General features: G+C 47.9%; 1 protein-coding gene across 6 annotated transcripts in view; it reads left to right on the plus strand.

Annotated features, from left to right (window-relative positions):
• FOXN3 (forkhead box N3) overlaps positions 1 to 16,641 on the plus strand; it is a 500,879-nt gene that overhangs the window by 443,220 nt on the left and 41,018 nt on the right. For all 6 annotated transcript variants that reach the window (XM_030213917.1, XM_030213920.1, XM_030213919.1 and 3 more), the window contains one exon: positions 16,122 to 16,230. In XM_030213917.1, coding sequence (XP_030069777.1) covers positions 16,122 to 16,230 — 109 coding nt within the window. The remainder of the gene's footprint in view (positions 1 to 16,121; positions 16,231 to 16,641) is intronic.

Below are 16,641 nucleotides of genomic sequence, written 5' to 3' on the forward strand. Positions count from 1 at the left end.
CTTTGCATGACTCCATCCAAGAGCTTATTTCGGCTCAATGGGCTGACCCTGAGGGGCCTTTGAAAGTTGCCAGGGCAATGGGGCACTTCTGTGTGCAGTTGTTATGCTGCTCGAGCCTGCCTCGCTTAGTTGCAACAGGCAGTGGAACAGCCCGGAGATGGAGCGGAGCCCATTGCGGAGGTGGCACCGCGGATGGAGTCGGCCTTGTCATTTTTGGCTGACACCCTCTATGATCTGGTCAGAGCTTCAGCTAAACAGATGGCGGTGGCCGCTCGCTGCCTTCTATGGCTACGGCATTGGGCGGCTGACATGGCCTCTAAGCAAAGGTTGGTGAAGTTGCCCTTCCAGGGCCTTCTCCTATTTGGTGAGGAGTTGAAGAAAATTGTCAAGGGCCTGGGGGATGCTAGGCCACGGCGCTCTTCCAAGGGTCAGGCGGTTCCCTCCTCTTACAGACCCCGCTTCCGTGAACTTTGAAGGTACCGCCCAGGGTGTTCTGCTGGGTTTACTTCACGTGCCCGCTTTCAGCAGAGGAACTCCTTTCAAAGTCTGGAGTTCAAGAGCGACCCTCTCAATGATGGTGCACCGGCCCACTCCTTGATTCCTGCAGTTGGAGGACGGCTTTCCCTCTTTCTCGAGGAATGGGTCAAGATTACCTCAGATCAGTGGGTTTTGGACCTGATCAGAGATGGCTACAGATTAGAATGCAATGCCCCGGTGAGAGACATCATTGCGGCGGTACAGCCAGGAGAGTTTTTCACGTCTCTGGACCTGAAAGAAGCCTACTTGCACATTCCTATTTGGGCCCCCACACCAACTGCTGGAGTTGAAAGCGTCTGAATCCAGTTAGGAGTCTGACAACGTGCTGCGACGTCAGACTCCGAACTGGATTCAGACGCTCAACTCCAGCATGTTGGCCACGGCGGAGGAAGAACTTGCAAGTTGTCATCTCGGGTTGGCTGGCGGGGGTTGGGGGTCCCCCGCCAGCTGAAGAAATATTTTTAAAGGCGCAGGAGGAAGCGGACGCAAAAGTAAGAAACGGCAGCGGGGGAGGGCTGGCGGCGGGAGGGGGGGTGGAGAGAGTCGTTGGTGGCGGTGGGGGGGAGTCCGGTAATGGCGGAGGGGGGGTCGGTGGCGGCAGGGGGGCTAAAATGTGCCCCCTCCCTTTGGCTCTGGCCCCCCCTACCGCCGGAGGCCAGATACGCCCCTGTGTTCAGGTTTAGAAATGCTCTCCCTATGTGTAAATTCAAATTTTGTGGGGTTTGAGGCATTATTGTAGTCCAGGTAATTGTCAGCAAATTTGTTAAAGGGAAGACTAGTAGGAAATGCACAGCCCTCAGCTGCAGAGTAATCAATGAAGAATGCATTGTGCAAAAGTTGCTAATGCCAGCTCTAGGGTGACTTTAAGGGATGAAACCTTTTTCCAGGACTACACCCCGGAGCTGCTCTCAGGGCCTGTATCTGAGAGATGTTTGGATTTCCAGCTGACAAAACTCCTCACCTAGATGATTCGCTGGCAGTAGTTTTGGCACTGTCGGAGATGAGAAGAGCATGTGTTTAGAGCGAGATTTTAAAAAAGCGATAAATTAAGGTGAAATGGATTAAAATTTTTATTCTATACTTATAGTTAAACTAAACAAACCTCGATACAACTATGACCCATAGTTAGAACACTGGCACTTTTACCTTCAGCCCCTATTTCAGGTAAAATAAAAATTTTGCAAACCTTCATTTATTTTGAAAGGGTTGTACGGATCACAGCCAGTTTAAGTATTTTGAGTAGACAATAATGGGGTAATTTTTACTGAGAGGGGAGGGGGGGGGGTCTGCATGCAATATACGACCACATATGGGCGTTAAGAATTTTCGCATGGAAAATAAGCACCTACTCCTGCGTGGTTTGTGCACAGGAGTTCCGGGTGTAATTTGAGCAGAGCTGAGGCCGAGTTGCGAGTTTGTTGCAGTTGGGGCTGGCCTGGGAGATTGTTTAATAACGGCACGTAGACGCTGACGTTACCTTTATTAGAAATGTGCCTTTTTGGACTTCTCACATCAGTGTCCTGTTGTAAATTAGCCCCCCATCTCCCAGAATATCCAGGTCATAGGCAACTGTGGGAAGTTAGCCAGGTCCCAGCCAATATTCAGACTACTGCCTGGATAAAGTTAAGCAGCCTTTTTGCTGAAGATTGCGGTTTTGTTTTGTTTTTAGTTAGGGACCCTTTTACGGAGCAGCAGTAAGCCCAACGCAGGCTTACCGCTCGCTAAAAGGGAAGTACCGCCAGGCTACCACAGCAGCCTGGCGGTAGTTCTCTCCCTCAGCACGCGCCATTTCCGGCGCTCCAAAAATATTTCAATTTTTGTAACGCCGGTGTGTACCCGGCGGTAATCGAACACTGCTGCAAGCTGCCGGGTTAGTGCAGGAGCCCTTTACTGCCACCTTAATGGGTGGAAGTAAGAGCTCCCCCTCAAAATGGCCACACGGCAAGTGGTTCATTTGCCACATGGCCGTTTCTTTAAGAAAAGGGAAACCTGCCTTTTATCAACTGAGATTAAAGGGGGGCCTCAAGACGTGTAAAAAACACACGCCAGCGCAGGCCCCCTTTTGCTTCAGCTTTGTAAAAGGACCCCTTAGTTAGTTACTGGGATTTATTAACCACCTTTATAAAGAGATTCACCCAAGGCGGTGTACAGCAGCTACAATTTAGCATACAATTCTGTTAACAGCATAATAATAGTAAAATGACCAAATCTAATATAATAATTCACACCTCCAACGTTCTAAAGCCGTGTAGGGTTCGTAGGGTTCGTAATCGCACTCCCGATCACTGCCCCGCCCTCGAGGGAACTCTGTATAGTTGCCAGGGAAAGAAACGCGACATCAGAAGGAGAAAGGGACCAACCACAGGCAATCGCTCTCAGTTTCCGCAAACGGGAAATGAGGGCGGGACCAGAGGAGCAGCTGAAACCACAGCCTCTCTGAAGCGGCGTCTGTACTTGCTGCACTTCAGTGTTGGCGGCCGAGCAGGAGGTAAAACTTTTTAAACAGCACACGTCCTCCTTGCACTCGCAGGTCACAGACACAGAGGGAGGGAGGCGCTGTGCAGCGGAAATTGGAGGAGAGAGGGGGCACGGATAGAGGGGGGGGGTCCTGAGACGAGAGAGGGGGAGGGGGTCCTGAGACGAGAGAGGGGGGAGGGGTGGGGAGGGGGTGTGAGCGGGAGGGGGAACAGGGGGGGAGGGGGCCCTGGAACCTTGCTAGCGCCCGTTTCCTTTCTGTTCGAAACGGGCCTCTTTTACTAGTATAAACATAAAGACAATAAATTAGCTAAACTTGGAAACAGCAAATTGAAACCTAATAATAGGACAACATGAAACAGTATCAAAAATATACACATTTACAAGCACTGTAGAACAATCATATAACAGAAATATGGTTGACAGTAAAATACAAATGATATCATAATAAACAGCATGGAAGAACATTCAAATAGCATAGATGTCAGTATAATAGCAATGAAACGCCTAATAACACACATTAGAGCATTCAAATAACATAGATACGTTCCTACAGTACAGTGAATTATCCCACTATGTAACCAAGAGGCCAAGTGCAATTGCGATATGTAGACAGGACAAGATGAGTAGTACAGACTCAACTGGGATAAACAGATGAGAAGCTAAACTGAAGGCAAGTTATATCTGCAGTTGGATAAGAGACGAGTAACTGGTGCGGCATGCTAGTCCAGGTGCAGGATGAGTGGATAGTCTATCACCGCATGTATTAAAAGCTTGGGAAAAGAGCCAGGCTTCCATCTGCTTCCTGAAGTAGAGGTAGTCTCGTCACCTGGGAGTAAGTTCCAGAGCATGGAAGGCTACTCCTGAGAAGGCTTGCATCGTACAAGTTGTTTCGATGAGTGTACAGATAGTGATGTTCCTTGATAGGACATTAGAGGTATAAAGAGAGCTAACGTTCTTTAAGTACTTTGGCCCATTTTGTCCGAGAACCTTCAAAATCAAACATGAAGTTCTAAATTTAGACCTGTATGGTACCAGTAGCCAGTGTAGTTTTTGCAGGCAGGGGTGTGATGTGGTCACGGCGCTTGCAGCCTTCTATCAGTTGTGTTGCAGCATTCTGAATTAGTTGGAGCTGGTGCAAACTCTTTTGGGATTGACCAGTGTACAGGGCATTACAGTAGTCCAGTCATGAGGTTATGGCATAGACCACCGTGGTCGGACTCGTCTTTTCAATATATGGAGAGAGATTTCATAGTTGCGGCATGTGATCGAAACAGTTTTTAAAGGTGGTTTGAATTGTGGGAGCAAAGTAAGTGATAAGCATTAACCCGGGTAAGTCCTGGCTCATCCCCTACTCTGCTCCCGGTTCACCCTGCACTAACCGAATAATGCCACCGTTGATATTCAGTAGCAGTAACCGGTTAAGTGCCAGTGAATATCGTCAACAAGAGGCGGCCAGCAAGATGTAACCAGATAGCCTTCCTACCTGGTTAAATCTCATTGAGCACCTACCCCCCCCCCCCCCCCATGTGTTTGATTTATAGTAGTGGAATACGATTCAAATATGGGACCAGGGCAGCTGCATAATTTAAAAGGCTTTGTACAGCGCAGACCTGTTTTTGATCTGAACAGTAAACTTGGGAAGGATGACAGAAAGTAATTACAAGGTAGATCTAGTATGCAACTAGTTCTGGCTGCATGCGAGGTTTGCGCTCGGAAGTCCAGCACGATCTGGAAATGTACTAAGACACTGAAGACTTGGTGTCAAGGAAGAGCCCTAAAGATCAGGCTTCTGGTCTTCGGAGAGAGGTACAGAGTTAAAAGGTGGTGGTAGTTTTATGCTTGTGGGTTTCCAGGTCCGGCTCATTTTTGGATAAGGTCACTGTGTTATTGTTTAGTCTCTATAAGAGAAATACTCTCATCTTTACAGTGGGAAGCTTCTGAACTATGTGTTCTGTTATTTTATGGGTTGGAAACAATACAGATGTTTGGTGGGAGGCTATCCAGGCTAGAATACCATGTAGCCAATTAATTTTGAGCAAGCAAAATGTAAACGAATGCTTCAAAATCATAAAACAAAATGTGTGCTTTCATTCCAGGTATCCACGAAGTCTAATATAACTGTGTTTTCTGTACGTGCCTTATTCATTATTAGTCTCCATATCTCGACTGGAAAAAAACTGAGTATTGAGATAGAAGCTGCAGAAAGGTGTCTGTCCAGTTTACTGCTTCCATTCCTCAGGACTCCTTTGCCGGAGTTAGGAATTACCTATTTTTAAGGAATTACCTATTTTTAGCAATGATTTTCAGTCCTCTTACTAGGAAGGTTCCCGGATGAAAGGCTGCCCTGAACTTATCCGGCATTATCAAAACAGCAGTCTGAATATTGGGCGGCACCTGAATATCTTCCAGTGTTCGACTAAGACCCAAATATTCAGTGTCAGTTGCCCGGATTAGGTTTCCATTGGATATCTAGGTCTGATTCTGCCTGTGGCACTCGGTACCTTTTAGATCACTGACCGCCGCAGACGTAATATTGCTCTGTATGGGCCCAATATTCAGAAAATGCTGAGCTGCCAAATTTATGTTCCTAAGGTAGCCTCCTAAATCTGTGCCCTATTTTCAGTCAGACCTAGGAGCAGAACTTTTCAGCTGAAAATTTGTGCTTATAAATTTGTCTGCCTAGATTTATAAGCCTAGTGCTGAAAATCGGTGCTAAATTTCTGACGACTTTGCCTTGCCATGAATCTGCCTTTGCTGCTGCTCACTTTTCATGCTCCTAAATTTAAGTTTAGTGAAATTTTGAGTAAGGATTTATGTATGCGGATCTAGTAAATTTTCAAAAGGCCAATTTATGAGCATAACTCTCAAAAGGGCCTTTTTTTTTTTTTTTTTTTTTTTTTTTACTGAGCTGCGGTAAAATCTCGGTTTAGCACATCCTAGCACAGAGATTTCCTGCATGCTAATTCCCTAAGAGAGGATTTTTTCCTATTTTATTTTCACAGATCCCGCACTAATTTTTCCATTAGCGTAAGGGATTTGTAAAAACATTAACATGGGATCACTTACCGCCTCCTGTTTACTACTACTATAAATCACTTCTATAGTGCTACCAGTCGTACGCAGCGCTTTACAATTGAACATGAAGAAGACAGTCCCTGCTCAAAAGAGCTTACAATCTAAATCAGGACAAACAGGACCAAAAAGGAGAAGGGAAGGACAGACAGGACACATAAGGATAAGATAAAAGTTACAAGTCAGGAATCGAAAGCAGCATCAAACAGGTAGGCCTTTAGCCCAGATTTGAAGGCAGCCAGGGATGGAGCTAGACGTAATGGCTCAGGAAGCCTATTCCAAGCATAAGGTGCGGCAAGATAGAAGAAGCGGAGTCTGGAGTTAGCGATGGAGGAGAAGGGTGCAATTAGGAGAGATTTGCCTAGTGAACGGAGTTCTAGGGAAGGAGTGTAGGGAGAGATGAGGGTGGAGAGGTAGTGAGGGGCTGCAGAGTGAATGCACTTATAGGTCAACAAGAGGAGCTTGAATTGTATACGGAAACGGATAGGGAGTCAGTGAAGTGATTTCAGGAGAGGGCTGATATGGGCATAACGACTTTGGTGAAATATTGGTCGTGCATCAGAGTTTTGAACAGATTGAAGAGGAGAGAGATGGCTGAATGGAAAACCTGAGAGAAGCAAGTTGCAGTAGTCTAAGCGAGAGGTGATGAGAGTGTGGATGAGGGTTCTGATAGCGTGTTCAGAAAGGAAAGGGCGAATTCTGGCGATGTTATAAAGGAAGAAACGACAGGTTTTAGCAATGTGTTGAATATGGGCAGAGAAGGAGAGGGAGGAGTCGCAGATGACCCCAAGGTTGCGAGCAGACGAGACAGGAAGAATGAGCGTGTTGTCGACAGAAATAGAGAATGGTGGAAGGGGAGAAGTTGGTTTAGGAGGGAAGCAGTTTAGGGAGCAGGTATGTGCTCTCGTGTTAACCGCACATTAACCAGTTAGTACGCACTAATGTGAACACACTAGCTGGTTAGCGCTTCCACACATGTGCCATACCTTCCTCCAAAACGTTTTCAAAAAAAATAAATGGCATGTGATTAGCACACGCAAAGAGGAAAAAGGAAGGGGGGATGAGGTTTGATATAGTGCTTTCTGTGGTTACAGTCAAAGTGGTTTACATATTATATACAGGTACTTATTGTTTACCTGGGGCAGCAGAGGGTCAGGTGACTTGCCCAGAGGCACAAGGAGTCAGTGGGAATCAGGGCTGCAGAGAGGAGGGGAGGGGGGACAAGATTCCCTTGGAGTCTCTCTCTCTCTCTCCTGCTTCTGATGGGACCTAGGTGATCAGGTCCCAACAGGAGCAGGAGAGAGAAAACTCTGGTGCTGGACCCCCCCCCCCCCCCCCCCTTAGAGGCTGGGGAGGAGCAGACACCTCTGGTTTGGCTGGTGGGGGGGTCCCCAAGCCCTGCTAGCAGAAGCCCTCCTCCAGCGCTGTTCTCTGCCACGTTGCCTGGCCTGAGGTTGCTTCTCACAGATGCTGAGCATGTGCGACTTGAGGGAAAATCAGCCACAGGGCAAGCAGTGCGGCAGAGAACAGCGCTGGAGGAGGGCTTCTGCTGGTGGTGTTTGGGGATGTCTGCCTGCCAAGGTATGTGGAGTTGTGGCAGAGAAAAGGGGGGTGGGGCAAAATGTGCCCCCCCCCCCCCCCCCACACTTTGGGCTCCATCTCTCCCAGTTTTTGGGGTCTGGCTATGCAATGGTCCTGGGGGGAGCGGCAGCCCTGCTCTGTGCCTGGCTCAGTCTCTCGGCAGCCCTGGTGGGAATTAAGCCCAGTTTCCCCTCATTCTCTGTCCACTGCACTAACCATTAGGCTACAACTCCACTCCTATTGCAAAACACTTTACCTCCTCTTATGGTAAGGTGTTTTTTTTTCTCCCCCATGTTAAGCAAACATTGGATCTTAATGTGGTTTAGTAAAAGGGCCTCAAAGTTAGGAGAGTAAATCCTTTGAATATCGAGTCCTGTGTATTTTTTGCAGTAAGTCGTTAATGGTTATGAAATACGTTAGTCAGGTGCTGGAGTCTAGCGTCCTCTGTTTATTCACAGGACCTCAGTAATTGCCAGTTTTAAGTATTGCGCAACCCCAATGCTTTGCAGCAATAGGTAATCACAACATACAAATGATTCAGGTTAGGTGAAACTTAATTACTCTCCTGTTTCTAGCTTTTTATAATTAACTTTTGTAAGATAAATATGGCTAATTCCTATTTGGCTTGTCTGCGATTTTCAGATAAGTGCTATTTTTGCAGTAGCCGTGTAAAAAGGAGAGTAATGAAGTTTATATGAGCCGGCGAAGAGTAAGTCAAATCACGAGCTGTGGCTGATGTGAAACGAGCTGCCACCGATGGCTCAATGAAGAATTTGTAGTGTTCTGTAATTCATAGTTCCGCCTAACTGAAATCATTTATATGTTGTGATTACTATTGCTGCAAAGCGCTGGGATTGTGGAAGTTATTGATTAGATGCCCCCGCCGAGACATCTACCCCAACTGATTGAATTGGAGTTTAAATATTCCAGCAGCATCCTGCCAGTATCTCTCCTTTCCCCCTCCCCCCCCTACAGAAATGTCTTAAGGGTCAGAGAGTTAAGTCCACTTCTCTACCAATGGCATGTTTGACTTCTCAGCTAAGACTACCAATCAGATCTTTAATTCTTCCCAGTTGTGATGATAGATTTTCTTATGTGGACATTTGCCCACCGGGACGAATACCATCAGCCCATTTACTCGTGCAGCGTTTCAGATCCAAATGACTCTGAACTGCTACTGGCAATAGCTATATTTCAACCACCGCTAGAAACGAAGGGTCCTGTTTCCATGTTCAGTTCACTGAGCCATTCTGTTCCCTTGTGGGGTTTTTTTTTTTTTTTTTTTTTTTTTTAGCCTTGATGTTCTCCTGAAAGGTTTTATTCTTGGTGTAGCTGGACAGCGTAGGAAAGAGCCACAGGAAGTACGTTATTAGGTCTGTCATGTGTTTCTAGGCCAAGCGAGCACTGCATTATCGGAGCGCGCTGGCAAGGGGCTGCTGTTGGCAGAGCTGCAGAGGTAGAGTGTGTTGTGCCAGCTCCCAGGACAGGCAGCCAAAATCAGAAGAATAAACTGTGTAACTGGAAGAAAAACAAGCAGAAAGAAAAGTGGGAAGCTGATGATAATATAGTTCCGTAGCCAGCCAGCTGTGATCAATGCTCTCTGCACTGTTCTCGCTAAGAGGAGAATTAGTCCGCCTAACACCAGCAATATGCTGTACAGAGGAGGAGGAGGGGAGCAAGTCTGTGGTACGGTGCAATTAAATGCTGACATCCTAACGAACTTACAGAACGGCGTGCAATTAACGTGAATTTACAGCAACCTTTATTCATTTTCACTTCTACAGAAACAAATTTGTTAACACTGCTTAATAGTATGTTCCCTCTAGCCTCTGATTTTTCTCATGGCTGCCAGTTTACCCAATTCCAATAGGGACATTTTAAGTCGGTCCTGGTGGTTAGGGTGGTGGACTTTGGTCCTGGGGAACTGAGGAACTGAGTTCGATTCCTGGCACAGGCAGCTCCTTGTGAATCTGGGCAAGTCACTTAACCCTCCATTGCCCCATATAAGCCGCATTGAGCCTGCCATGAGTGGGAAAGCGCAGGGTACAAATGTAACAAAAATAAAATAGATACTATTGGAGATTCTACATGGAATGTTGCTACTATTGGAGATTCTACATGGAATGTTGCTATTCCACTAGCAACATTCCATGTAGAAGCCTGCGCGGCCACATTGGTGATCTGCAAGGGCCGACTTCTACATGGAATGTTGCTAGTGGAATAGCAACATTCCATGTAGAATCTCAAATAGAAGCAACAGTGGAGGAGTGGCCTAGTGGTTAGGGTGGTGGACTTTGGTCCTGGGGAACTGAGGAACTGAGTTTGATTCCCACTTCAGGCACAGGCAGCTCCTTGTGACTCTGGGCAAGTCACTTAACCCTCCATTGCCCCATGTAAGCCACATCATGAGTGGGAAAGCACGGGGTACAAATGTAACAAAAATAAAATAGATACTATTGGAGATTCTACATGGAATGTTGCTACTATTGGAGATTCTACATGGAATGTTGCTATTCCACTAGCAACATTCCATGTAGAAGCCTGCGCGGCCACATTGGTGATCTGCAAGGGCCGACTTCTACATGGAATGTTGCTAGTGGAATAGCAACATTCCATGTAGAATCTCAAATAGAAGCAACAGTGGAGGAGTGGCCTAGTGGTTAGGGTGGTGGACTTTGGTCCTGGGGAACTGAGGAACTGAGTTTGATTCCCACTTCAGGCACAGGCAGCTCCTTGTGACTCTGGGCAAGTCACTTAACCCTCCATTGCCCCATGTAAGCCACATCATGAGTGGGAAAGCACGGGGTACAAATGTAACAAAAATAAAATAGATACTATTGGAGATTCTACATGGAATGTTGCTACTATTGGAGATTCTACATGGAATGTTGCTATTCCACTAGCAACATTCCATGTAGAAGGCTGCGCAGGCTTCTGTTTCTGTGATTCTGACGTCCTGCACGTACGTGCAGGACGTCAGACTCACAGAAGCAGAAGCCTGCGCGGCCACATTGGTGATCTGCAAGGGCCGACTTCTACATGGAATGTTGCTAGTGGAAAAGCAACATTCCATGTAGAATCTCAAATAGTAGCAACCGTGGAGGAGTGGCCTAGGGGTTAGGGTGGTGGACTTTGGTCCTGAGGAACTGTGTTCGATTCCCGGCACAGGCAGCTCCTTGTGACTCTGGGCAAGTCACTTAACCCTCCATTGCCCCATGTAAGCCGCATTGAGCCTGCCATGAGTGGGAAAGCGCAGGGTACAAATGTAACAAAAAATAAAAATAAAAAATTTCCAACAACCCTGTCCTGATGCATTATGGAACCAGCAGCACTGATTTCAGTGGGGTGGTATTTTGAGCTATAAGCAGCTCACTGCTTCGGGATGCGAGTTCAAATCCAGGACTAACCTATAATGTCCCTCTTAGAACTGGACATGCTGTGTGTTCTGTGACTCCCTTGCCATGCAAAATGCAACCAAAGGCATCACTTTGAAAGAACACTGGGGTTTCCTGAGTGACTGTAAACTTTCCCATGCTAGCTTAGGCTTCCACTGCCGGTTTCTGATGGGATTTGATTAGTTGGGTCTGGTTAATTCTACATCATTCAACCCTTGATGCCACATGAAACTCTAGCTAAAGAAAGTTCAGCAGCAAGGATAGAGCCTGAAAAGAAGGTTAAATAGAGAGTCTCTAGATGCTTGAGCATGACAATTGTTCAGGACAATTTACCACGTATGAAGTTTTACCCATTACCTTTTTATTTCTTACTATGAAAATGAACTTCCTACTTGAATACTTAACCCACTCTGTCTCCTTCACCTTAACTATGTATTTCTCTTTTCCGAAATTGGTGATCACCATTACGGGACAATTGTAAGCCACATTGAGCCTGCAAATAGGTGGGAAAATGTGGGATACAAATGCTACAAATCCTATATAATAATTCTCACCTCCAACGTTCTGACCTGCCTGGGACCGTGGCTCATTGGTCTGCTAGGCTCCGTAGATCAGGCCAACATCACCGTAGCCATTATGATGTCGACTTCAGAACCCGGGGAGGGGGAAAAAACCATGCCTCACAGCTGATCCATGTCCAGAGGAGGGTCGCTGGACATGGGTGGCTGGAGGGGGGGCAGGGGAAAGAGGAGGGTCGCTGGACATGGGTGGCTGCAGGGAGGGCAGGGGAGAGAGGAGGGTCACTGGACATGGGTGGCTGCAGGGGGGCAGGGGAGAGAGGAGGTTCGCTGGACATAGGTGGCTTCAGGGGGGGCAGGGGAGAGAGGAGGTTCGTTGGACATGGGTGGCTGCAGGGGGGGCAGGGGAGAGAGGAGAGTCACTGGACATGGGTGGCTGCAGGGGGGCAGGGGAGAGAGAGGAGGTTCGCTGGGACATGGGTGGCTGCAGGGGGGGCAGGGGAGAGAGGAGGTTCGTTGGACATGGGTGGCTGCGGGGGGGCAGGGGAGAGAGGAGGGTCGTTGGACATGGGTGGCTGCAGGGGGGGGCAGGGGAGAGAGAGGAGGTTCGCTGGACATGGGTGGCTGCAGGGGGGGCAGGGGAGAGAGGAGGTTCGTTGGACATGGGTGGCTGCGGGGGGGCAGGGGAGAGAGGAGGGTCGCTGGACATGGGTGGCTGCAGGGGGGCAGGGGAGAGAGGAGGGTCGCTGGACATGGGTGGCTGCGGGGGGGGCAGGGAAGAGAGGAGGTTCGCTGGACATGGGTGGCTGCAGGGGAAGAGGACGGTCACTGGACATGGGTGGCTGCAGGGGGAGAAGAGGGTGGCTGGACATGGGTGGCTGCAGGGAAGCCGAGGAAAACCTTGCTAGCGCCCGTTTCATTTGTGTCAGAAACGGGCCTTTTTTACTAGTAAATAAATGGTTTACATTAGAACTACTATGATTCTTGATATCCTCTGTTTTACATCAGGTAGGTATTATAACACACTTCCTCTGGCATTGTCAAATCATGGTAAAACTGGAGTGAAGAAGAAATTCAGAAAATGATATTTCAAATGCCGTTTCTTCCTGACTTTTAATCTCTGTATTTTCAAATGTATTTCCATTGTAATCAAGTGAAATTATGGCAAACAGCACACACAGAACGTGTGGGAAACAGGATCAACAGAGTCTCTGAACTGTAAATGACAAGTGAATCCTGAGGGCTCTGAATGCTTTCTAGAGAAAGTCACAGTGAGGATTCTGAAAGTTGCAGTTACCCTCGACCGGGTTTATAAATCTTGGGAGTCCCTGACAACTGGCAAACCCGTGTAATCCCTTCTGTTTCAGAAGAGCTTAGTACAGTGAACCTTATTTATTTGGAAAAGCAGAGCTCCAAAGAGTCTCAAGAGACAGAATTGAATTTTGTTCACTAGGTAACACTGGTAACGCTGTGTATAACATGACGTCTGTTTTAATGACATTTTCGTTAGTTATTTCCAAATCTAGTTTGGGTTCTCATACACCAGGGCCAGTTTACTTAGCTGTGTCAGTGCACACTAATTAGCATGTTTAACACCTAACATGGAAATGTCAGGTTGTGGGGACTGTGGCTTACAGTTAATATGGAAGTCGACACTGAGCATTACCCGCTCATATACCTCCTGCGCTCTGCATTAGCATCGGTGCCACTAGGGTGCAGTAGTGATTACTGCTGTTCGTTCACTGCATGGAAATGCCCTCAACAGTTACCGTAGCACCTTAGCTCTGTTAAAGCATGTTGATCGCAAAGCCTCTAGTGCACCTTAGGGGATGTTTTACTAAGATGTGTTAAGCAGAACCAGCCAGCACAGTAAAAATCCCACGATAGCTGAGTAATGCGGATAGGGGCGGGTCATGGACAGAAAAGAAGTGGCAACAGAGCATTGCCAGCAGTGCGAGCTAGTGCTCAGCTCCATCCGCTAGATGTCACGACTGCCAGTAATGCAATCTGCCAGTGTGGCAATGCCATAGTGAGAGCACCCTGCCAATTCCCTCCATAGCAAACTCCCCCCCCCCCCCCCCCCCCCCCCATCAGATCAGTGCTCTCCTCCCTGGACAGCACCTCCAAACAATGCCACCATCTACACTCAACCCCCCCCCCCCCCCCACAAGTAGCACCCCCTCAACAGTATAGCCTACTCCTACACACCCCCACCAGGACTGTACTGGGGATTCCCTGGTAGTCTTACATCACAGGGTGGGAGAGGTCCCCTTCTACTCCCACCTCATCTGGCTTGGAGTTTCAAAATAATACTGGTGACCCCTAGCAGTACTCATTTGCTACTACTACTATTAGAAGCCACCCTTCCATATAAGGGCAATCACTCCTTATATAGAGCGGTGATCCTCTAGTGGTAGTACCACAAGATTACTACTAGGGGTTTTTTGGCATCATTTTGAAACCCCAAGCCAGATAGGGTGAGAATGGAGGAGGACCTCTCCCTCTCTGTTCTGTAATCCCTGGGTGGGCGTTGTAGGGGGTGAAGCAGTAGGCTATGCTGTGGAGTAGCCTAATGGATAGTGCAGCGGCCTGAGAACCAGGGGGACCGAGTTCATTTCCCACTGCAGCTCTTTGTGATTCTGGGCAAGTCAATTAATCCTCCATTGCCTCAGGTACAAAATAAGTACCTGTATATAATATGTTCAATACTTTGATTGTAACCACAGAACATCAAATCCCATCCCCATGACCTCTCCTGCCTTGTGCTGTAAGACTTCCACGGAACCCCCAAGTAAATCCTAGTGTGTTGAGCTATGTTGCTTGGGGGAGGTCGTTTCTACATGGGGGTATGCTTCTGGGGGGTTGTAGGGGTGATTGCATTGTGGGGGAAGAGCCTGTCTGGACAGTAAGAACAGGGGCAATCTGAAGGAGAGAAGCACGTGGGGGGGGGGGGGGGGCGTTTAGGAAGGTGCTGAACTGCTGCCGCAGTGGGAAGAAGAGAGTACTGGGGACCTGCATCTTACACCTCGGCAGGTAGCATAGGTGCATCTGAACTATCTGACAAGGTATGGTGTCAGTTATGAAGCTTAGTACTCCCCCTACATTTACCACAGAGGCTTTGCACTTAACATCACTGAAAGAGCCCCCTAGTAAATAAGCCTCAAACTATTTCCCGAAACGTGAGCTGGTACGTTTCCATGAACCTCGCAAATAAAGTAATCTGCGTAGTAGTTGTATACTTTATCCATTGAGATCTGCACACATAGTTGGACAGCAAGCAGTCACTCAGGGCCGGTCCTAGGGTCTCTGGCGCCCCCCTGCAGACGATGAGTTGGCACCCGCGCGCCCCCGCCCCCCAGCATCTCCTTTCTCTCTTCTCCCACCCTCCCCCTGTCCAGCGATTCTCCTTCGCCCGAATCGCCCCCATCCCCACCGCCCTTGGTGCTTAAATCTTTAATTTACCTCCGTTCCAGCAGCCGCGTCATTTGAAAGCCTTGCCCCGTCTCTAGCCTTCCCTCCCTTCGTGAGTTCGTTCTGCAGTCCCGCCCTCGAGGAAATGACGTCAGAAGACGGGACTGCAGAACGAACTCACGAAGGGAGGGAAGGCTAGAGACGGGGCAGGGCTTTCAAATGATGTGGCTGTTGGAACGGAAGTAAATTAAAGATTTAAAGCACCAAGGGCGGCGCGGTATGGCTCCGCCCCCCTGCGGCGCTTACCCCGCTTACCGGGGTTGACCGACCCTGCAGTCACTTGCTAACATATAGGTGTAATGCGGTTAAGGCTGCATTATGTAGTTTAGCTTATATGGTCTTGGAGAAGGCTGCAAGCAGGTCTACCTTTCAGGGCATGAACAAGGAGTCTTCAGGGTCAACATTCAGCCAGCAGCAGCGAGTGTTTCATTGACCACTGCCGGCATTATTCGCGGATATTCCGAGCCGGGCCATGTCTGGGCTTCAGCTTTGAATATTCGGTTTATGAGGAGCCGACTAGTGCATATGTAGCCAGTTAAGTCAATATTCAGAACTTAAGCAGCTGTGGGTTAGTGCATAAAGGTAGGACTGTGGTTAATGCGATTATCCTGGCCAGTTAAGTGTTGAATATTGGCACTTAACCAACAAAACTGCTGACTCTGCCCCCCCCCCCAGAACGCCCCCAAAATAGCAGGTATTCACTTAGGCACTAACTACTAATTTCCAGCAGTGTAAACTGAAAATTACTGCATAACCCCGAACAAGCGACTTAACCAGTCAGCGGCCAGAATATCTTATCAGTTCATTAATATATATTTGCATCCATAGGATGTGAGAACAAGGCTAGTTCAGGTAGCATGGTTATCCTGAAAACCAGACCTGTCTGTGTCTTTGGAGAACTGGCCTCCAGAACCCTTGGCTTAGATGGTTCATGTCATGAGAGGAATTTTGGGTGTGTGTATGTGTGTGGGGGGGTGGGGGGGTGTTAACATTTTGCACCTCAAAGCAGGATATGAAACTCAGCTCCAAGCAAACATGCCACTTAAAAAGTGTTTTTCCCTTTCTCCAGTTCCACCGGGGGTGATTCCGAATGGAGCTCGTGTGCTGAGCAGAAGTATGTTCCCAGGAATGAAACCACTGCCGATCAATCCTCTGGGGAGCATGGCCGCTGCAGTGAGGTAAGGGAGACTGCGCTGAAGGACAGGTGGCCAGGCACTGTAACTCTGAACTTCAGTCCAAAGACTGCCATGTGCCATTATGTTTTTCACTCCATAGCTGTGATAAAATTGCCTCTCCTTGTTGCTGGTTGGTTTTGAGCCAGAAATGTCTTTGATGTGATTGAGTTTTTGAAAACGTTCCGAGAGTGCGTACACCGCATGGCTGTCCCAGTTCTGGTTCTCTTTCCAGCTCAGCTCACTTTTCATTGCTTGTGTAGCTTTGATTTTTTTATTTTGTGTCTTAGTTCAACATGTGTCTCATCTCTTTGTATCTTTTATCATTCTTTAGTTTAATTTTCCATAGAATATAGTTTACCAGGATATTTCCGTACTCTGGACTAGAGAAAGGCATGCATGGTTTTGTATACAACG

Source organism: Microcaecilia unicolor, chromosome 9 (assembly GCF_901765095.1).
Source record: "Microcaecilia unicolor chromosome 9, aMicUni1.1, whole genome shotgun sequence".
NCBI classification, from domain to species: domain Eukaryota; kingdom Metazoa; phylum Chordata; class Amphibia; order Gymnophiona; family Siphonopidae; genus Microcaecilia; species Microcaecilia unicolor.